This window comes from Melanotaenia boesemani, chromosome 2, assembly GCF_017639745.1.
Source record: "Melanotaenia boesemani isolate fMelBoe1 chromosome 2, fMelBoe1.pri, whole genome shotgun sequence".
Classification (NCBI taxonomy): domain Eukaryota; kingdom Metazoa; phylum Chordata; class Actinopteri; order Atheriniformes; family Melanotaeniidae; genus Melanotaenia; species Melanotaenia boesemani.
In genome coordinates this window covers 40,824,187-40,847,010 of record NC_055683.1, presented here as the reverse complement: position 1 = coordinate 40,847,010, position 22,824 = coordinate 40,824,187, and the positions used below count along the sequence as shown (strand labels likewise).

Below are 22,824 nucleotides of genomic sequence, written 5' to 3'. Positions count from 1 at the left end.
GCTGCTGGAACCTTTGACTTCTTCTGAGGTTCCAGCAGCAACTGATCTAATATTTGGTCCAACATGGTAAAGATTCTGGTCTGTAAATGACTCTTCCTTATGTAAAGCATGTAAATTATTCATTTGTTAGCTAAATAAACTCATCTTTAAATACAGCTGAATATAAAAACCACGACACTGCAACAGTTCAAGCAAAAAGAGCAAAGAAAGAAATGATTACAGGAATATATGGCCTTACCTTTCTGAGCAGATGGATCAGAGGACAAACCCAGCTCACAGGAAAGATAAATGTCACAGGTTTGGAGATGTTCTATCATCTTCTGGCAGGCTTTATTCCCTTTATTTGTCACAGCGTCGATGAGGGCGCGGGCCTTTTCTTCTGTGGTTGGGTTCCTCTCAAGTATGTCCTTTCTCTCACTAGCATTTAAAACTTTATCTCCTTCCAAGTGATCTATGAGCTGTTGAAGGATTTCTAATGAAACCCTCTTCACAAACTCAGGACGGATCTTGGAAACTCTACTTTCTACAGGAAGGAGAAGAGAACAAGTGAAAGTCAGACTTTGGTCCTTTCAGTAAAAGCATTGAACATTTCTGGTTTCTGGAATTTAAAAAGAATGTCTGAATCAGGACCATTTGCTGGTACAGCAGGTGCACATCTGCATCATTTATTCAGTTGACTGTGACAGAAACAGGACTCATTTATCCTTTCATTCACCAGTACAGCTGATTTAGACCGCTGGGCACCCTTACCCACGCTTCAGTCGCAGACACCTGAAACAGGGCGACCACGTTTGTTTGAGATGTTTGGAGGCATTATTGCTGGAATGATTTCAGCTTTTTCATTTTGTTGTGGAAGTGAAGGCCTGACTGCCTGTAATCCAATAAAATCTGCTGTTTAAATTCTGCTTGGTTTGCATTAGAAGAAGAAGATGGGGACTGACTCAGCATCACTAAATGATGAGTCAGCGTTTTTTAAGACAGTTTAATAGTTCAGTAAAGTAATGGTGTAACGTTATCTGGGACTGATGCAGAAAATGAGGGGGCAAGGCTCTAAAAAGTGCATAAAAGCAGCAGTCCGGGAGAGTAACAGCAGTGTGGACCCGGTCTTGTACTTTTGATGCTGGTTGAACACCCTGCTGCACCTCGCTGTCTCAGGCCTCCACAGTCCGCCCTCCTTCCTTCTCCATCCCAACTGTCACCAGTCGAAGGTGCCGTCTTTCCCCCCACCAGCTGTGCGCCCCCCTCTACGACTGTTTCTACAGGCTACTTCATGTCCGCTCAGTCGTCACTAAGGTTCAGCTCGTCTGTGATCTGGTTAATGATCTCGGCTTTGATTTTCTCTGCCTGATGTGAGACCAGTGATTACACCAAACCTGTCCACCCCATATGGCTTTGTCTTCATCTGCCATGCTCTTCCCTCAGGGCATGGGGGGTGGTCCTGAGATACTTTACAGCCAGACACACAGGGGACCCCCACAAGTTCTCGTTCATAATGTGAATGTACTGTACTGAAAGTTCATGGTGTTGGTCCCTCTATCCTGACTGCTATGTACCAACAACCTAAATATAATGCTGATTTCTTGACTTTGTTTCCACATTATGTTCCCTGCCGCCAAACACACTTCTGCTGGAGGATTTCAATATTCATAGTCTGACAACAACGGGACTTCACATTCTGCCCTGACAGCTTTGGTTTCATGGTGGCTCTGGAGTCCCTCAGGCCAAAAAGGCCCGATAGGACTCCTTCTCCAGCAGGCCTGGCAGACCCAAGCATGTTGTGAGGGTCTGCTGGGAACGTCTGGCGGAGTCCCGTCAGAAAGAGTTTTACCTCCCATCTCCGGCAGAGCTTCAACCATGTCCCGGGTGAGGCGGGGGGCCTTAAGTCCGAGTGGGACAGACTGAAGGAGACGTGGTAAGCTACATGTGTAGCCATGGCTGCCCTGGGACATATATATGACCTTTTTATAGAGACGTAGTTTACATTCTGAACCTGCTGCTAAACTTAGTCATTGTTCTGTAACAGGGACAATAAAGATCTGTAATCCATGAAAAGTGGACCCTCGTCTGCAGACTTGGAGAAGGAAAGGAGTTGATCTGGCTGTCAGAAGACTTGGTGGAGGACAGCGTGCTATCAGACATGTGACTGACAGGTGACCCCGCCTCCTGCTCAGCCATGATGACGTTGTATTGAGGGTTTATGTTGTAGCTAAAGTCTATGACAGGAAGCTCCACTGAGGAGGACTTCCTCCAACACACGGTAACAACGAGGGCTGTGATTGGTCAGTTTGGGCTTCATGTGGTCTGAGTCCTACCTGCTGAAGGTTGTGGATCCATCTGGTCTTCTGCTGACGTCTCCATCTCACCTCTGAAAAACATCATGAATCAGAGTCACATCACTTCTCAACGCATTCCCAGTTCTCTCTGGTCCTGGTTTAGGGTCCAGTGTTCTGGACGGGTTCTGTGGTGGTCTGAGGACGTCTGTTGTCTCTATGAATGAGGTTTCCATGGTGACACCGGCTTATCTGTGACTTTTAAAAGAGAATCCATCCTGACACGAAGGTTCTCTCTAAATTTTTCTCCACTTTTCTGTCTCAACATCTGGACTCCAGATCTGAGAAAGTTCCTGAAGAACACAAAGTGGACCAGAGGGGGTCTACAGCCTCCCTACATAACCGTGTTCTGTAGAATAATCCAGTCCAGATTTAAATATCACTGGTCTTGTAGCTTTTCAGCAGGACCAGGTCTAATGTGGTTAAAGTCCCCCAACATGCAGACGATCAGCCGTTCTCTATTTACAGATCAGAAGTAACGTCAGCAGGCCGTCTCCGAACATGTCTTCATCCATGCTCAGTGTCTGTTTAAAACCTGAACAGCCGGATCTCGGTCTTAGTTCTACCTCTACATGTTCGGGGCGGGGCCAACATCCTGGGTCATGCAGAGACCGCTAGGAGGGTGCTGGGAGCCGGCTCTGAACTGTTCTCCAGTAATCCAGGACGTGCAGCCCAGGAAGGCTCCTGCAGCCTGGGATCCTTGCTTCTGCTCTACGTGGGAGCAGGTTTACAGCCAGAGCTGTAAATGCTCCGCCCACATGTGTGGCTTCATTCTGTGGTCCACGGTCTGGCATCCCAGACGTCTTTAAAGGGTTCATATGGTTCCTGTCAATCATTCTCTAAGAACTGCAGCTCTAACATGATGAGGAACCATCCCTGTATTCGTACAACAACCAGTATTATCTCTAATATGTCTTAAAGCGCCTTTTGTTCGTGTTACTTCAGAAAAGATGGGACCTGCACCTTATGTTGGACTCCAGCCATCAGGGGCTGGCAGGCGTCACTATTAGTCATTTCATTTCAGACATTTCCAAACATCTATAGTCAGTGTAAAGTTTTAATATAGTTACTATTACAGTACTAATATTAATGTTTTTGTTGGAGGTATTTTAAACTTATTTCCATAAATACGTAAATTATCCACTTGTTTACTTTCCTCTACAAACAGTTTAATGCTGCAGAAACACTGATAAAGAGGATTTTACAGCATTGATCGGGTGGAACGTGGACCAGATGCAGGCGGACCAGTAAGAACTGGTTTTAATAAGAGAACACAACTAGGACAAAGGACACTGAGAGGAAACACGACCATCCAGCAAGCAGACCCCAACGGCTTTAGATCCACTGAGGACACATAACGAGGACCAGGACGCGAGTAGAACCAGTCCAGGTTCAGTAATGACAGGTAGCAGAAACCACAGCACACAAAACCTTCCACACAAGACCAGAAAAACCAGAACCAGAGACCACGACGCTCCCATCACACCACAATCAGCAGGAACTGGTAGGAGACCCAGCTTCACACCAGAACCAGCTTCAAACCAGACCAAGTTTCAGACCTGATCTAGCTTCAGACCAGACCCAGCTTCAAACCAGACCAAGTTTCAGACCTGACCTAGCTTCAGACCAGACCCAGCTTCAGACCTGACCTAGTTTCAGACCTGACCCAGTTTCAGACCTGATCCAGTTTCAGACACACCCACCTCAGCAGTGAGTTCATTAAGGAGCCGGCTCTAGGAGCGATTCTTTGTGGTGAACCAGAAGAACCGATTCCTGTCTAAGATCTTCAGAAGGGGCGGGACTTTATTTTGATGGACACATCATTGGTTCAGATCCACCACGGATCACACCAGCAGGTAAAGAACGAAGGACCTCTCAGAGGGCAGGGAGTGTCCCGGAGCCTCCTTTCCAAAGCTGCGTAGGATGAAAAACCGCCGTACACCGGTTCTAGTCCATATGTGAGATTTCTAAAACCTAACTTGGCAGGAGAATGTCATTGAGCAGCTCGACCAGCAGGACGTGTTCTGTACGTCTGCTGCCAGCATGCTGCAGACAGATGAATGAGAATTACTATTAAAACAACACGGTCGCCATGGAAACGTGCTGTCAGTCACACTGCAGTCAGGGTGTGTCCACCTGTAGCTGTTCAGAACATTGATGCTTGACGATTAAGATGTTAAAGTTCAGGTTGTTCTGCAGAGCCTGTTTCTGCCTGGTTTCTGTCTGATTTCTGCCTGTTTTCTGTCTAATTTCTGCTTGTTTTCTGCCTGAATTTTTCCTGATTTCTGCTTGTTTTTTTTTTAAACCTGTTTTCTGTCTGGTTTCTGCCTTTTTTCTGCCTGATTCCTGTCTGTTTTGCTGCCTGTTTTCTGCCTAATTCCTGCTTAGTTTCTGCCAGTTTTCTGCCTGTTTCTGCCTGATTTTCCAGGAAACAAACATCTGATTCCAGGATCTCTGGAAAAGACCGTGTGAAGAAGCAGGAAGTTGATGGAATGACTTCACTGGAGGCGACACTTTAATTCCAGGAAACTAAGCTTCAGATTCTTTTATCATCCGTGTAGATTAATAGAATGAAATCAGGTCTGTGTATAGCTGGAATCTTTCCTACACAACAGCAACATTTCCACGTTCCCTCCTCCTGAACACTCAATCATACACACATCCCATAAAATATACTGGAACCGGAACTGTAATGGATGCATCTAAACCTGGACAAACACGTAAACATAACTACTAAAAATAATGAAAACAATAACGACATCTTGCACATAGAAACATGATGTGAACAAGTTCTCCAAACATCCCAGAAACAGAGAGGAAAGCTCAGACTTACACTTTGTCCAGAGATGAAGAAGAAGACGCTCCTTTTCACAGACTGACACACAGGTGAGCTGCTTCCGGGAATAAGTCATGCAGGGGCGGAGCTACAACCTGGCCACCTCTGATTGGACAGATGCCCCTGAGGTGAGTGACAGGTAGGAGGAGGCTGTGCATTTCTACGACATCATATAGATCTATATAACCTGTATGTCTGGAGTATTATTAGCAGTTTATAATGATTAGTATGGTTATTAATACTGATGGTAGTAGTTAAAATGGCTGCATTGGTTATAAATATAAGCAAACAAGCAGAACTTCACTTCTTAATGACTCAACTGTAAACAGATGCCACCCCTCCTTCTCTTTATTTTCCTTCCTTCTTTTCTTCCCTCCGTAAATAAAGAAACATTTCTGTGTTTGTACAAACATTCCTGCCCGGACACGTCAGGCCGTCCAGGTGTGCAAATGAAATGCACCGTAATGAAAGCTGTGTGCTGCACATGCTCAGACAGCCTCTCAGAGCGAAGCTGCACCGAGGCGGGGGCTCTGTCAGTGAAGGTGGAAGCTTTTTGTTTGGCGACACAAACGCCAGCTAAAGCGTTTACAGAGGGGAAATGTTCTTTTGGAGCTTTGAGTCCAGCTTTTTAGGAGGATTTCTACATTTGTTCTAAATGAACAGCACATGTTACTGTGGCCTTGTAGTTTTCTGTTTCTACTGTTTACCTGCAGATAAGACCCGTGTCGTAGTGGAGAGAGACCTCTGCTGGACGTTTTTACTCTAGAGGTGTCAGAGTTTCTGCATTTATGTTCCTGGTTGTCCAGAGTAACTGCATCCGGACCAGCTGGAAATAAAACATAGCCAAGTGGTTTCTCACCTCGAGACGCTGCTGGACAGAGACAGAATAGACGTCGAGTCCAAAACGAAGAGTTTTGAGGTCAGAAAGTGACGCAGTTCATCTTAACACATAAACAACAAAGTTATTACTTGTGCTGTAAAAAGAATCATAATTTGACATTAACTCGGCCAAACCCACCGACTCCACCCGCCCCACCGAGCCCTGTGTGTGGTGTGTATGATGTGGGGTGGCGGGGGAGGAGAGGGGCTCAGGGAGGGGCACAGCCGGGAGAGAGATCTCTCTCCCAGGCAACCAACCCCTCAGCTGGCCGCTGTAGGCGCCCCCACCTCCCCAGGACCCCCCAAGGGCAGAAGGGCAAAGGCTCGGCCCGGCCAAGAGCACCAGTGGCCTGGACGCCCCACGGTGGGAGGGGAGAGAGCGAGAAGGAGAGCAGACTCCACCCCCCCTGAGCCCAACCCCCCTCCCCCACCCACTGCCCATCAGGACCCCCGCCACCCCCCTTCCCCCTACCCCTCCCTTCGTCCCTACGGACACATCATAATCCCAAGGGTACCTGCCCGGCATCAGATCAGCCCAACCCCGATGGCATGCCCAGGGCGACCAAGGCCCAGGCAGGGTCTCCTGAGCCGGGGGGAGGCAGCCCCCGGTCCCCGATATTCTAAGAATCTGTTGCTGTTAATCCCTTATTGTGATGAGAGAGTATTAAAAGATAAATGTTTCTGTTCTGGATGAAAAGCTGAAAGTATTTCATTCCTTTGTTGATCCATTGGTTAAAGTTTAGCATATTTTTAATTAGTAGGATATCAGGATTGTTCCAGATGGGTGTGAGTTTACATGGTTTTATTGAGGAGTTGGTCTTTTGGAGAAATTCCCACCAGGCTGTCAGAGAAGTGCTGATGTTGACACTTTTGAAGCACTTTAGCTTTTTTATTCTCACCTCGAGACGCTGCTGGACAGAGAGAGAACAGACGTCGAGTCCAAAACGCAGAGTTTTGAGGTCAGAAAGTGACGCAGTTCATCTTTAACACTTAAACAACAAAGTTATTACTTGTGCTGTAAAAAGAATCATAATTTGACATTAACTCGGTGAGAGAAGCTGATTCTGGGCATGTAGGTGAACCCAATCGACCAAAACCCCCTTCATCCTCCTCATTTGTACAGATTCTTCCAGCCAGACATGCAGAGGATGCTGCAGGACCACCACCAGTGTCCCACACAGGTAACACACACCATCACGGGTCAGACCTGTGGTTGGGATTTCCTGTTTTCACACTGACTTCACATCAAATTAAAGAAGCAACTTTTAATATTTATGTTCAACTCGTTTGCTGAATGATGATGAAACAGAAACATCATGTTCCAAATTTGTCCCTTCAAGGCCTCCATAGTCATCAACTATAAATAAAGATGCAGCCTAAGACGTTTCCAATCTTTAATAACTTTTCAAGTCTTCGTCTTCTCGTCTCATTTAACTGTTTACATCCAGGAATTTTCCAGGCTGGACATATGAATGAAGGATAGTTTATAGTGCTGAGCCCTCCCTGCTGTCCTGGTCCTCTGCCTCCCCCTGGTGGTGGGATTTAGCTCCTGCGCTGCTCCTGGTCTTTCCTTCGCTGCTTCTCTTTCTGTTTCTCCAGCTTTTCCAGAGCTTTCCTCTCCTTCTCCGCTGCAGTTTGGACGTCTCTAATGCGACGTTTCAGCGCGCTGCGATCAGAAGAACTGAGCATGCCCAGACCCTGCAGAGGACCAGAGGACAGCTGAGACGTCCGTCTTACATCAAGACCTGAAACCAAACAGCTTCAAGTGCAGAAGTCAGAGCAGCTAAATACACTTCCTGTGTCTACAGAGACGAAGACCTTCCATCCTCCTCATCCTCACCTTCAGCTTGCTGCCGTCCATTTGCAGCAGCTGCTCTCCATCGATGTCCTTAGCACTGAATTCTGGGACGTACTGCTCCATGTTGAGTCCTCTGAGCCACTGACAGACCTGCTGGGTGGTCCAGGAGGACATCGCCGAGGACGGCTCGTCACAGGGCTGAGGAGGAAGAGGAGGAAGAGGAGCAGCAGTGAGTCCTGCAGGACCTTCATTTCAAACAGACATTTCTGGTCTTTCTGTGCTTTACCTCGTCGGAGGACTGGGACAGGGTGTGGTATGGATGGGAGGATCTGGAGGAGGATTCACCAGGAGGGGAGGTGGAGGAGGAGGTGTGAGGAGGCGAAAACTCCTCGCTGAGAGCCGACTCCTGCACGAGGAAGAGAGGAAGATTCCTCTTTTAGTTTTCCTCTGGTGTGCAGAGCGGACCAGAGTTTGGAGGAGGTGCTGGTTTGTTTCTAAAAACATTTCTCACTGTGGTCAGACCTGAACCTGGTTCTGGTTCTTCATCACAACTCAGACACGTGATGATGATCCTGGACGGGCATTAGTTACAGATGCTTTACGTGATGCCACATTTAACTGGCCTGAATGTAAAAGTAAAAACTCTGTTTTTTTTCATTGTGTGAAGTATGGTGCCCCTCAGGGCTCAATTCTAGGCCTCCAAATTTTTCTCATTCCCATCCATCCCACCCTCCCTCCATCCATGTCATCATCAGACACCCCGCTCTGCCACCGGAGCCCCTGCTGTCCAGGAAGGAGTTTAAAAGTGAAGAAGTAGCAGCAGAAGAGGAAGCAGAGCAAGAAGTAACAGAGGAGGAAGTAGGTGATGATGAAGGCCATGACGAAGAACAACAGTACCAGAAGTAGAAAGCAGTAGAAGCAGTAGAAGAAGAAAGCAGGTTTTAGGATGGAAACTTTTCCGGGTTCAGCTCCTCGAACACAGAAGCAGAACCAGAGCTGAAGAGGAAGAAGAAGCAGCAGGAGCAGTACACAAGGAGGAAGAAGGAGGAGAAAAGTAGAAGAAGACGGAACAGCTGATGCGTGAATGAGTGAGGATGATGACGATGATGATGAGGGGCTTGCTCCTACCTGGGAATGGGATTTGCTGGGTCTCTGGCAGCTCAGTGGGGGGATTTGGGGGGAACGGGGGGGAGTCCCGGAGGAGGACAGCGACCCCCGTCCTTCAGTGAACCAGGAGAAGGAGACGAAGGATCCGGACGTCCGAGACGGACTCTCAGACGGCTCTCTGAGGACGGAGGACACGGTGAGGACAGGAGACACCATGACTCTGTGGAAAGGTGAAGTGTGGGGAGGAAGGACCCACCTGCTGCCCACAGAGAGCCTGTTGGATTTATCTTTCCTCACCCGGATGTAGGAACGTCTAAGTGTCACCCTGAGACACGGAGAGCAGGAAGTTAGACCACCAGAAACGTCTCATTGTCTTTGCTGGTCATCAAATCAATACTTCAATCAATAAAACCAGTCAAACGTCATCCTGCCTCCATCCAGCCTGTTCTGGATTACATATGAGCCCATAAACCCGGGTTCCTTTCATCAAGGCCTCTTCTGAACTAGCGCCCCGTTTATGGGACGTTTGTTACTGAAGTTACACAGATGTATACGTTAGAGTCCCACCCCAGGTCCAGAAAGCGTCTCTTTGTCTTCTTGTCCAAGACGACGGTCGGACCGCCGGGTTTAGCTGGACTGGAGTCTCGACTCGTATCAGAGACCAGCACTGTGACACATATAAACACAGAAAACAGATCCATTAGTTGGCAGCACGGAGATGCTGATGCTTTTACTTCTAGTAGAAGAGATGACTATAACGCCTGCTCTCTGGTCTCTGACCTGCAGCTACGTCACAACTCAGCAGAGTCCTGACGAGGACCAGAGGACCACATCACACCAGGTCTAAAACCGCTGCATGGACTCCCCGAGCGTTTCAGGATGATTTTAAGCTTCTTTTACTGGTTTATTAATGTCTTCATCAATGTCTTTTCTAGGTGTGTCTCCAGGTGTGTGTCGGTATGTTTCCGTGTGTGTAGGTGTGTCTCCAGGTGTGTGTAGGTGTGTCTCCAGGTGTGTGTCGGTATGTTTCTGTGTGTGTAGGTGTGTCTCCAGGTGTGTGTAGGTGTGTCTCCAGGTGTGTGTCGGTATGTTTCCGTGTGTGTAGGTGTGTCTCCAGGTGTGTGTAGGTGTGTCTCCAGGTGTGTGTTGGTATGTTTCTGTGTGTGTGTAGGTGTGTCTCCAGGTGTGTGTACCTTCACTGTCGGGCCTCCTGTTCCTCCTCATATAGGCAGGTGAGCAGTCGGAGGAGGGGCAGGATTTAGATGGTGAGCTGCTGGGGGTCACCAGAGCCTCTTGTGACGTTGCATTGGTCAGCTGATGGTACCGCCCCCGTGGCGGAGCAGCCAATGACGAGTCTTCGTCCTCTGGAGAGTGCCGCCCCTGACAGAATGAGATGAAGCAGGATGAAGATTATTTATATTGTTCATGTTCTTTTCTGTTATGAATTAGTCAACACATTTAAAATCTCTTCTGTACTCTGATTGGTCTCACCAGTGATGTGTCAAAGGAGAAGGCGGGGCTTCGAGAGGACAGCAGCAAATCAGGTGAGGGTGAGGAGCCACGCATGGCCAGGTGGAGAGGTGAACGGGTGGACTGTAATGGACTGTCCTGATGTCACACAGAGTGATAATCACTGAATCGATCACATATTATTGATCTGATATTAAATGAAGCTTCATCCTTATAAGGCTGAACTCTACCTTCCTGTCCAGACCATCATCACCCTCCGTGGAGCTCACGCTGTCACGGTAACGGGACCTGGAGGGGCGGTGCCTGCGTGTTTTGACGGACAGCTGTGCTCGGCCTTTCTGGATACTGTTGTCCAGCAGCTCGGTCTCTGGGATAGCTTCGTTCAGGTCTAGAACAACATTCAGGAGTCAGTTTCAGTTCTGGTTCTGTGGTTTACTGAAGGAGCTGAAAGGGTCAAGTTTTTCTGATGATTCATTTTCTGCTTAGTCCATTACAGGTTGGGGGTAAGCTGGAGCCTATCCCAGCATTTTAACACATGAGAGGCAGGTGCATTATGTAAATCTGCTGCCAGAAAAGTGGACTCTGTCTCTGGGGACATGTCTACACAGTGTAGACCTGTCCCCACAGTGTACACATGTCCCCACAGTATAGACATGTCCACACAATGTAGACATGTCCCCACAGTGTAGACATGCCTCCACAGTATAGACATGCCCCCACAGTGTAGACCTGTCCCCACAGTGTAGCCCTGTCCCCACAGTGTAGACCTGTCCCCACGTCATAGACCTGTCCCCACAGTGTAGACCTGTCCCCACGTCATAGACCTGTCCCCACAGTGTAGATCTGTCCCCACAGTGTGAATATGTCCCCACAGTGTAGACCTGTCCCCAAAATGTATACCTGTCCCCACCTGTCCACATGATGCTGATGCAGCCATCCTTCAGTCAATCATTAATCAAAATTTATCAATCACATAATTTTTTTTTAATTTTACTACATTGTTTTTACTCTTTTAAAGTTTAACATATTTATGTTTTAACTATGATTGTTAGCTCCTCTGTCAGCATCTTCATTATCTGGGACTGGATGTGAACAAACTGTAGGATATAAAGACTTCCTGTCTGTTCTCCCCCATACGAAGTGTCGGGTTTATTTCCCAGGAGGAGGGAGGAGGAAGAGGAGAAGGAGATCAGCTGTAACAGTTTTTTGGTTTTTTAATAAAACATTTAAATCAGGTGACTGATAGAAAAACAAAATCCAAGGAAACAGATGATAGAGTGATGAAGAACAGAGAGATGATGGAGTGACATTAACTACAAGAGATGGAGAGATAGATGGATAAAGATAGATAGGTGGTGGGGGAGGGCTCGGGGGAGACTTGGGAGGACGGAGACACATCAGGTGAAGAAAGGGAGGAGGTGGAGGAAAGAATCTTCCTCTGGACGAAGAAAACATGGATGATATGAACAGAAAGAGAAAGCGATGAGCTGTTGACAGAAATCCAAAATAAAAACATGGAATTCTTTCTAGAGAACAAAATGACATAATCATCAGTTCCAGGAAGTCCAGTCCAGGTCCTGGTCTGACCAGCGACCTGGTGGACTCCCTTTGTTTTGAGAACAAGCCAATTTTAACTCTAAAAAGCTCCAATGGAGACTTGAAAATGAGAACTAATGACGTTTTTACTGCAATGACGACTCTTTTTACAGTTTTATTGAATCGCTTTTACATTTTGTGTCATTTCTTGGTCTGGGGGAAAAAAGCAGATGGTTGAAGGTTCCAGAAGGTTTCTGGGAAGAATCAGGACCAGATTCCTGATCTATAAGCAGGCAGGTTCTCAGGAAAGCTTGGTCCCTCTTACAGCAGCATAACCGTCCCTTCCTCCTGGTGGTTGGATGAAGATGCCTCGTCAGTGAGAACAGACGGAAGCTTTCCTTTTTCCGTCTGACATTAACACGAACAGCAGCTCGCTCGTTCAGTCCGTCAGCAAAGGTTTCGTTAGTCTGCAAAGCCGAACTGCTGCTACCGCAGCCTGTTGGTCTGTTTATTATCTCTGAGTCTAGAATAATAATGATTAATAATCTGACGTTAAAATCTGCTTCAATATTTAGACACCGTTTACACATCGATGCCGAGACAGTAAGAAAAACAAAAGGTTTGGCCTCTCGTTTCCATGGTAACAGAGGTTTCAGAAGGGGCACCAGAGGGAAATTTACCTAAAGCAACAGAGGAATCCTGTCTGTGTAAACACCTACGAAGACTACAACAACAATGGCCGACCTCCATGTTCTGCCTGTGCTGCTGAATCTTTTTAAGCTTTTTGTTCTCTCACATAAAAAACACGCTAATTACACACTCCAGATATTAAACACACCTTTCTACAAGAGCTTATTGTGTCTTCAGGGTGTTGTGCATGTTGGGTTGCAGCGTTTCACCGCACCCTACAGGCCTGGCATGCACACTGCATGGTTTCAGTCCTGTGTGTGTTTTCTGTCTGCATGGAGGTCATTTTCATTCTGTCGTCCTGTAAATGCAGTTTTCTCTTTACTAATCAAAGGGGAAAGAAACGCTTCTGATGCTTCTAGTGGCGTTTTTGGCAGATAGACGTCATGCTGACCACCAGGTGGGATCACCATGGAGAGAATACCAACAGACAAGATGAAGTATGAACCAGTAAATGTTGTGATGTGATTACAGCGTTCACATCAGATCAGACCTGATTGGACCGATGATGGTGAGTTTTTATCTTGTGTGTGCGTGAGACTCACCGAACACGCTGTCGGCGTCGTCCAGACTGGCAGACATGGTTCACCAGAATCTGTTCAGAGAGACACGACGATGAAGATCCAACAAATGATGGTAATGATTAAAGGAGAAAAGGTCCCCATGATGGAAACCAAAGTTTCTTTCTACAGAACATCTAGAACCAGAGCTGATCCACGTTCTGCAACAAGGATGAGTCACAATAAATAAAAACTTCAAATAGAAACACATGACTTAAAATAACCAGAACCGGGTACAGTTCCTGTGTTCCGGGTGAGAACGTAGGGAACTGGGTGAGAACGTTGTGGACCGGGTGAGAACATTCTGAACCAGGTACAGTTCCTGTGAACTGGGTGAGAACGTTGTGGAAAGGGTGAGAATGTCGTGGACTGGTTGAAAACGTCGTGGACCGGGTGAGAACATAGTAAACCAGGTGAGAACATAATGAACCGGGTGAAAACATTGTGAACCGGGTGAAAACATTGTGAACGTCGTGGACCGGGTGACAACATAGTGAACCGGGTGAGAACATAGTGAACCGGGTGAAAACATTGTGAACGTCGTGGACCGGGTGACAACATAGTGAACCGGGTGAGAACGTCGTGGACCGGGTGAGAATGTTATGAACTGGGTGAGAACATAGTAAACCGGGTGAGAACATAGTGAACTGCGTGAGAATGTCGTGAACCGGGTGAGAACGTAGTGAACCGGGTGAGAACGTAGTGAACCGGGTGAGAACGTCGTGGACTGGGTGAGAATGTTATGAACTGGGTGAGAACATAGAAACCCGGGTGAGAACATAGTGAACTGCGTGAGAATGTCGTGAACCGGGTGAGAACGTAGTGAACCGGGTGAGAACGTTGTGAACCGGGTGAGAACGTCGTGGACTGGGTGAGAACGTTATGAACTGGGTGAGAACATAGTAAACTGGGTGAGAACATAGTGAACTGCATGAGAATGTCGTGAACCAGTTGAGAACGTTATGAACCGGGTGAGAACGTTACAAACCGGGTGAGAATGTTATGAACTGGGTGAGAACGTTACGAACCGGGTGAGAATGTTATGAACTGGGTGAGAACGTTACGAACCGGATGAGAATGTTATGAACTGGGTGAGAACGTTACGAACCGGGTGAGAATGTTATGAACTGGGTGAGAACGTTACGAACCGGGTGAGAATGTTATGAACTGGGTGAGAACATAGTAAACTGCGTGAGAATGCCGTGAACCGGGTGACAACGTAGTGAACCGGGTGAGAATGTTATGAACTGGGTGAGAACATAGTGAACTGCATGAGAATGTTGTGAACCAGTTGAGAACGTTATGAACCGGGTGAGAACGTTATGAACCGAGTGAGAATGTTATGAACTGGGTGAGAACATAGTAAACTGAGTGAGAACGTTATGAACCGAGTGAGAATGTTATGAACTGGGTGAGAACATAGTAAACTGAGTGAGAACGTTATCAACCGGGTGAGAATGTTGTGGACTGGTTGAAAATGTCGTGGTCCGGGTGAGAACATAGTAAACTGGGTGAGAACATTATCAACCGGGTGAGAACGTTACGAACCGGGTGAGAATGTCGTGGACTGGTTGAAAACGTCGTGGTCCGGGTGAGAACATAGTAAACTGGGTGAAAACATTGTGAACCGAGTGAGAATGTTGTGAACCGGGTGAGAACATTGTGAACCGGGTGAGAACGTAGTGAACCGGGTGAGAACACTGTGTACTGAAAGTGCTGTCAGAACCATCTAACAGTAAAGCCGAGCTGGTTTATGGTAAATGGTCCGTATTTATAAAGCGCTTTACTGTACCTAGAACGATACCCAAAGCGCTTTACATATCATTCAGCCATTCACACACACATTCACACACTGATGGCGGAAGCTGCCATGCAAGGCGCTCAACTTCGAGCCATCAGGAGCAAGTAGGGGTTTGGTGTCTTGCCCAAGAACACCTCGACATGAACTCGACTTGGCTGACGATCGAACCGGCAACCCTTTTGTGTCAGGACGACCGCTTTACCTTGCTGAGCCACACTACCCCATACGTTTGTTTAAATCAAACAAATAGCCACTTCCTGCTTTGTCCATGTTCGTGGTCGGCGTTGGGACCATAAGCCGCATCAGCTGACATCATTAGAGAGAAGCTAATGCAGCATCATCACCATTAACGTCACAGCTGGTGTCACATTACTTTCAGATGGCGAGCATCAGACCATCAGACCAACCCTTCCATCAGTTTGGATCATTTCAAATATCAGTGTCTCCTGACAGAGTGTAAGTCAGCGGTCACCAACTCCAATCCTCCAGATCTGCCATCCTGCAGGTTTTAGTGTTTCCCTGCTGCAACAGAGTTGACTGGAGGACTGGAGTTGGTGACCCCTCATGTAAATCCTTCTGCAGTCTGAGTGGAAACGTGGACAAACACCTACAGAACAAACCTTTCAGTTCAAACACTAAAAACAGGCAACAGGATCACAAACTAAACCGTTCACACTGAACTGCCTTAATCCTGGTGTGATAGATGAAGCAGGTGGTGGAAACCTTCCTCAGAGGTTTTCTCCATGTTGACATGACAGCATCACACAGTTGCTGCAGGTTTGTCGGCTGCATCCATGATGAGAATCTCCCGTTCCACCACATCCCAAAGCTGCTCTACTGGACTGAGATCTGGTGGCTGTGGAGGCCGTTGGAGTCCAGTGAACTCATCGTCATGTTCTAGAAAGCAGGTGGAGATGATCTGAGCTTTGTGACATGGTGCATTATCCTGCTGGAAGTAGCATCAGAAGATGCTCCACTGTGGTCATAAAGGGATGGACATGGTCAGCAACAATACTCAGGTAGGCTGTGCTGGTTAAACCAGGCCACGTTGGTACTAAGGGGCCCAAAGTGGACCAAGAAAACCTCCCCCCACCATGACACCAGCAGCAGCCTGAAGCGTTGATCCAAGGCAGGATGGATCCATGTTTTCATGATGTTTCCAGCAGATTCTGAGCCGAGCATCTGAATGTGGAGCTGAAATGGAGACTCATCAGACCAGCAACGTTTCTCCATCTTCTATTGTCCAGTGTTGGTGAGTGTGTGTGAATTGTAGCCTCAGTTTCCTGTTCTTAGCTGGCAGGAGGCACCCGGTGTGTCTTCTGCTGCATCCTGGTCCAGACAACTGCTGCTCTGGATGTTTTCTCTTCTTCAGACCATCTCTGGAAACCCTGGAGATGGTTGAGGGTGGAAATCCCAGTACACGATGTGTGATAGAGGAGCAGACTTTACTCCAGGTTCATTTTCAGCTTCAAACAGAAAGAACAAAGTTTGATAAAAATTCATTTTACCACGTTTTTTTAATCAAACTGTTGGTTGGTTGGTGATCCATCTTCCTGCGGACTGATCTCTCTCTCTCCATATTCTGTGAAAACCTGCAGCCTCCCAGAAAAGTTGAGTAGACGGCCATTAAAAGATGATCTGAGGTGGCCCGGCTACTGGGTCATTGCGGTAATTGCCCCTCAATTTTAATTGCATGCAACACACACTACCTAAACAGTCAGGAGCGGGGAGGGAGAGGGTATTGGGGACCTCTCACACCCCTGTTCCCCCCTGTGTGTGGCCGGGGGCGAGCGGGGGGAGGTGGTTGCCCAGGGGCCGGTTCCCGGGGTGGCTGTGCTGGTGGGCTGCTGGCTCTGTGGGGGTTGGGTCAAGGGGGGGTGCTTGGGGCTTGCTGTCCTCTGGTCTGCCTGGGGTGTCCCCCACGGGGCATGGTGGGTGGGTTGTGTGTGGCGTGACTGTGTGGTGGTGAGTGATTGTGGGTACGGCACAGGGGAGGGTGTGAGTTTGGGGCTATATGGGGTGCAGATTGGAGTAGGTGGGGGGAGGGGGTCGATGGTGCTCTGGTTCCCGGGATGTGTGGCTGGAACATCGGGGTGTGTGCTGGCCTACGCCGGGTGGATGTCTGGGGGGGGCCTGGTCCTCCTGGGCATGTTGCGGGCCCTCTGCCTTTGGGGGGTGGGGCGGCCGCCTCTGGGCTCCTGGGGCCCTGGGCCCTTCGCTTGGGCTGCCCTGGGTGGCCGGTCCCTAGCGGGGCCGGCGGCTGCTGATCTTGGCCCACTGGGACCTGTGCCTGTGGGGGGCTCTCCTCTGCCGCCCTTCGGGTGGGGCTGGAGTCGTCTTCATGGTGGGGTGGCTTGGGTTGGTGCTCCAGGTCTGCTGCTGAGGGCCTGGGTCTCTGGGCTGCCCTGGTCTGCCTCTGGCCTCCATGGAGGCGTGGTCGCATTTAGACGATCTCACTCACCACTCTTCATCACTGATCACTCCTCTTCCTCATCCTCTGCTTGCTGACAGTCACTGAGGTGTCCAGTGGGTTTTAATACTAAGAGATAATTCTTCTTTTTATTTTTCCTGTGAGTTAGTATCTGGTTGCTGTTATGTCTTTTTGATTTGGTTATTATTTGAAAACTCTTAATGACTAGCAGCCCTGTTTTTTCTGTGTGTGTGTTTCTGTTTTTGTAAAAGTTGTAGGAAATGTTCTGGTGTGTTCATGTACAGGTGTAACAGTTTGTTGTCTGGTGATGGTGTGGATTGAAGGTCGTTTCCTTCTGTCTGTGATCTTTTTGTCTCCTTTCTTCTTTTGTTCTTTTTGCTATTTTCCATCTTTTGGCAGAGCAAATTTGTTCAGTACGATACAGAAACCAGATTATCATTTTGCTGCTATGATGCTGGACAGGACAAGTTAAAAAAAAAAAAAGATGATCTGAGTCCCTGTGTACTGCTCCCTCCTCTTCCTCCTCTTCCTCCCCCCACTTGGCCTATGAAAGGCCTCATTAGGAGCGGAGCAGAAATCACAGACTGATGGGCTAGGGTTAGGGGTTAGGGTCCCGTGGCAGGAAGTCAGGAGGGAGACCACAGCCCTCAGCTGACGCTGCTGACCCAGTTCATTCTGCTGATGCCTCCAAGTCCTGGTTCCAGTCCAGATCTGTGAACACCTGATGGTACAGAGCTGAAACTAAAACTGGAGCCTCCTCTGGGTGAGGGGCTGGTGTTAAAGCATTTTCTCTCTACTTTTTTCTTGGTCGGCTTCCCTCCTGCACATCAACCTGCCTCGTCAGCATCTCACTACCAGCATCATCCTCTCTGCTCATAAGGTGGCCCAACACTTCCTGCAAGGCTGCTTCATCACGACACAGGATGCTTTCAGGCCGACCGTCACACCACATCAGAACTGGAAGTTCTCTTCAATCCATCAGGGATGTGTTGTCCTCCATCTTTGATTTAGTAACCACATCACAAAAACAGAGCAAGAGGTCAACAGACCAGTAACATACAGGTAGAGAGCCCACAGACAGGCCATCAGCTGATATCATATCCACACGTTGACATCCTTCAGATCTGTAACACACAAACACACTGCTACACAGCACACCTCACCCCACAGGTCATGTGGTATCATTACAATCTACTCAGAGCAGGGTGCCCAAGTCCGTCCTCGAGATCTACTATCCTGTATCTTTTAGATGCAACCTTTCCCTTGTTCAGCACGATATTTGTTCCGCACGATACAGCAACCAGATTATCATTCTGCTTGCTATGATGCTGGACAGGACAGGTTAAAGAAAAAAAAGATGCAACCCTTCCCCAACACACCTGGATCACATGACTGGCTCGTTACCAGGCGGCTGCAGAGCTGAATGACGTGGAGGAGGGAACTGAGCCTTTTCTGCATCTAAAAGTTCCAGGATAGTAGATCTCGAGGACTGGACTTGGGCTCCCTGAGGAAATGTTTTTGTTTCATGTCGTCAGTCTGAATTAGTTTTTTTTGTTTTTTTTGTTTTTTTGCTGCATGTCGTAACTTCTGTATTTTGGGGGGGTTTGTGCTTCATGTACTCATTTCTATCTGTTTGTTTGATTGTCTGTTTGTTTGTTTGTTTCTTTCTTTTTTTCTTTCTTTCTTTGTTTTTGTGTTTTGTGTCGTAACTTCAGTCTCTATTTCTTGAGTTTTGTGGTTCATGTCGTGACTTAATTTTGTATTTGTGATGTCTTTTTATTGGTATCCTGACTTTAGTCTAGTTCTCTTTTTTTGTGATTTGTGTTACTTTAGTTTGTATATTATTTTTGTGTGTGTTTCATCTCTACATATCGTTGGTTTTTGTTGAATTCTGTTCTATTCTATTCTATTCTATTCTACAGTCATTTAGCAGACGCTTTTATCCAAAGCGACTTACATTTGAGAGTAAGAACAACACAAGCAGGACGTCATCATTAAGTGGTCGTCAGACTGCTTTGAGTCCAGGTGGACCAGGTGCTGTCATGTAGTGCTCGAGGAAGTGTTTATAATTTTTTTTTTTTGTTTGTTTGTTTTTTGTAAGCCATTTTGTTTAAATACAAACATCACGATTTCATCACACAATATCAACTTGGGCATAAGTGCAGCAGCTTCTTCAGTACTTGGTTGAGCCAAAGATCTGGACAATTCTTTCTACCTCATTCTGAGTAGAAGAGTTAAGCTAAGTGTGGAAATGCTCCTTAAACAACTGAGTCTTTAGCTTGCTTTTAAAAGTGGATAAGGACTCTGCGGATCGGACGGAGTTTGGTAGATGGTTCCACCACCGGGGAACAACAGAGGAGAAGAGTCTAGCTACTGATGTGGCGCCACCTTGTGGTGGGAGCACTAGGCGTCTTTCACTGGCAGAGCGTAACTGTGGAGAGGGAGTGTAGCTCTGGATTAAGGAGTGGAGGTAGAGGGAGTGTAGCTCTGGATTAAGGAGTGGAGGTAGAGGGAGTGTAGCTCTGGATTAAGGAGTGGAGGTAGACCGGAGCCGTTTGGGTTATTGTTTTGTAAGCCAGAAGCAGAGCTTTGAATCTGATGCGCTGCAACTGGAAGCCAGTGGAGAGCGATTAGCAGCGGAGTGACATGAGCTCTTTTGGGCTGGTTGAAGACCAGACGTGCTGCTGCGTTCTGGATCATCTGCAGAGGTTTAACTGAGCATGCAGGCAGGCCAGCCAGTAAGGAGTTGCAGTAGTCAATGCGTGAAATGACCAGAGCCTGGACCAGGAGCTGGGCCGTGTGTTCAGTCGGGTAGGGTCTGATCCTCCTGATGTTGTAGAGAGCAAATCGGCAAACGAGGCAACATGGTCCTTAAAGGTCAGCTGGTTGTCTACCATGACACCAAGATTCCTGGTAGAAGATGTAGGTACAAGCGTGATGGAGTCAAGCTGCACGCTTATCTGTGGCGGTAAGGAAGGACTGGCTGGAAAGACAATAAGCTCGGTCTTGGACAGATTTAGCTGAAGGTGGCGATCCTTCATCCATGCAGAGATATCAGCAAGGCATGCTGATATTCACATTGAGACGTTGTGTCATCAGGTGGGAAAGAAAGGAAAAGCTGAGTGTCAGCTGCATAGCAGTGGTAGGAGAAACCATGAGAGCTAATGATGCACCGAGTGAGGAGGTGTATAGTGAAAAGAGAAGGGGGCCGAGCACCGAGCCCTGAGGCACCCCTGTTGTCAGCCCATGTGATCTGGACACGCCCCCTCGCCAAGATACTTTGAATGATCTCCCTGTGAGGTAGGACGTAAACCATGAGAGGACAGATCCTGAGATACCAAGCTCCAAGAGTGTGGAGAACAGTATATGATGGTTGACCGTGTCAAAGGCAGCAGACAGGTCCAGCAGTATAAGGACTGAGGATTGATCAGCAGATCTGGCAACCCGTAGGGAATCAGTAACTGACAGGAGAGCAGTTTCAGTAGAGTAACCTTGCCTATATCCAGATTGATATGGATCTAACAGGTTGTTGTCTTGGAGGAACTGTGAGACCTGACTGAAGACGGCACGCTCTAGTAATTTAGACATGAATGGAAAAAATGAGACCGGCCGGTAGTTTCCAACCTGGGCTGGGTTGAGTGTGGGTTTCTTCAGCAGTGGGGGAACCCGAGCTTGCTTGAAGGCAGAAGGAAAGACACCAGATTTAAGAGAGGAGGTGATAATATGAGTTACTGCAGGTTTGATTGTAGGTAAAATGCTCTGCAGGATGTCAGAGGGAACAGGATCAAGAGGACAGGTCGTGGGTTTTTCTGCAGTCAGCACAGTGGGAGGCTGAGCAGGTGGTGGAGATAGAAGAGAGTTAAACACCATGAACATGTCGTGTGTTGGGAGCATTGCGGATCTTGTTCTGATAAAAGGTTTTCTTGCTGCCTTTAGGCTGAATGTCAGTGTGTTCTTTTGATTTGCGCCACTTTTTTGTGCCGTGCAGTGACCTCAGTCTTTATATACTGTTTTTTTTATTCATGTCATAACTTCCGTCTGTATTGCCTGGTTTCTGTGTTTCGAGTTAACTTGTGTTTCTTGATTCTTCATGTTTTGTGTTGCAACGCTAGTCTGTATTTCTTGGTTTTTGTGGTTCATGTCGTGACTTCAGTCTTTAGTTCTTAGTTTTTTGTGATTTGTGTGTTAACTTTAGTTTGTATATCATTTTTTGTGTGTGTTTCATGTCTGTTTATCTTGGTTTTTGTGTTTTGTGTAATGTTATTTATGTCCTGAGCACCAGTCTCTGGAGCTCCTAACAACATTCGGATCTTCTACATGAGGAGACGACATGGGCCAATGTGTCGGCTGCTTTTCAGGCTGGGTGGAGATGCTCACACACACACACACACACACACACATGCAGACACACTGATTCAGTGAGTTAAACACAATAAAGCCCAGCTTGTTCCTGGAGGAGGAAAATGCAGCGTCAGACAGGCAGAGAAGGGGGGGGATTTTTAACAGGAGACAGGAGAAGATGGAGGATGAAGAGCAGACGATACAATGATGAAAAACAGACGGATAAATATCCAGTCGGTAAACAAACAGACGTACTCACCCCTCTGAGCGTCTCCCTCTGACTGTTGTCATGGCACGTCACCCTCTCCTCCCTCTGCCTCCAGCAGCAGCCAGTCGGTGAGGACTGCGACACCCAGAGTTCCACGAGGCTTCACACCAGCAGAGCAGCAGTGTGAGCAGCAGCAGAGGATTGTGGGAGCTGTAGTTTCCTCTTCAGGGACTCTCAGGCTGCTGACGGCTGCAGGCAGAGCGGGTGAATGCTGGCTCACCTCTACTCAGCAGAATACTGCAGCCTCCATCTGAGGCAGCAGCACCAAGGACAGCTGATGGAGGGAGGAGGAGGACGGCAATGAAGAGGAGGAGGAGGAGAGACCGAGGATTGGATGAAAGAGATGGTGGGATGGGGAAAATACAAACAGGAGAATCAACAAGAGAATGAAGTGATTCAAAAAAAGATGAATAAAAAAAGAAATGACAGAAAAACAGACAAATGATTCAGAAAAATAACGATTATTAAACATGAAATCTGTTTTCTGATTAATTAACAAAAGAGGTTTTCTGTGTATTAGGAGGAACATCTGACAACATGAAATGATTTTCTCAGGGAGATTTTGGCCATTTTAAATCCGTTTCTGGAACGGAGGAGGCCATGACATTCTTTCCAGGAGAATAAAAAGAAAAGGTCTGTTTGGAGTTTGACTGAACCTACAGAGTTTGGCAATAAAAACTGGATTTGTCTAAACTTACAGCTATGAGCTCCTATTGGATGATTCCTGCATGGATGATGGTGTTCCAGCTGCAACTAGTTATTTAACCACGACTGATGCAG

The 22,824-nt window shown here is 47.5% G+C and overlaps 3 protein-coding genes across 5 annotated transcripts in view; 1 reads left to right on the top strand and 2 right to left on the bottom strand.

Moving 5' to 3' along the window:
- The window catches only part of LOC121628376 (NACHT, LRR and PYD domains-containing protein 3-like), a 29,037-nt gene extending 23,811 nt beyond the window's left edge, over nt 1-5,226 (bottom strand). The window contains exons 1-3 of the mRNA XM_041967421.1: nt 5,164-5,226; nt 2,313-2,365; nt 239-523 (exon numbers count right to left, since the gene is read on the bottom strand). Coding sequence (XP_041823355.1) covers nt 239-523; nt 2,313-2,358 — 331 coding nt within the window. The 5' untranslated portion in view covers nt 2,359-2,365; nt 5,164-5,226. The remainder of the gene's footprint in view (nt 1-238; nt 524-2,312; nt 2,366-5,163) is intronic.
- Nucleotides 1-22,824, top strand: part of LOC121651305 — a 543,600-nt gene that overhangs the window by 252,488 nt on the left and 268,288 nt on the right. The window lies entirely within an intron of this gene.
- On the bottom strand, nt 5,886-22,378 carry LOC121651486 (sterile alpha motif domain-containing protein 14-like). Of its 2 annotated transcripts, XM_042003727.1 has the most exons (12): nt 22,036-22,378; nt 13,189-13,238; nt 10,651-10,808; nt 10,442-10,558; nt 10,144-10,330; nt 9,518-9,617; nt 9,207-9,275; nt 8,972-9,128; nt 8,130-8,249; nt 7,886-8,041; nt 6,945-7,743; nt 5,886-6,025 (listed from the first exon to the last, which is right to left on the bottom strand). In XM_042003727.1, exons 2-11 carry the CDS (start codon nt 13,223-13,225, stop codon nt 7,588-7,590), a joined length of 1,257 nt encoding a protein of 418 aa, XP_041859661.1. In that variant the 5' UTR covers nt 13,226-13,238; nt 22,036-22,378; the 3' UTR covers nt 5,886-6,025; nt 6,945-7,587. The 2 variants fall into 2 exon arrangements, with proteins under 2 accessions (XP_041859661.1, XP_041859669.1); XM_042003735.1 differs by lacking the exon at nt 22,036-22,378 and having other exon boundaries at nt 13,189-13,274.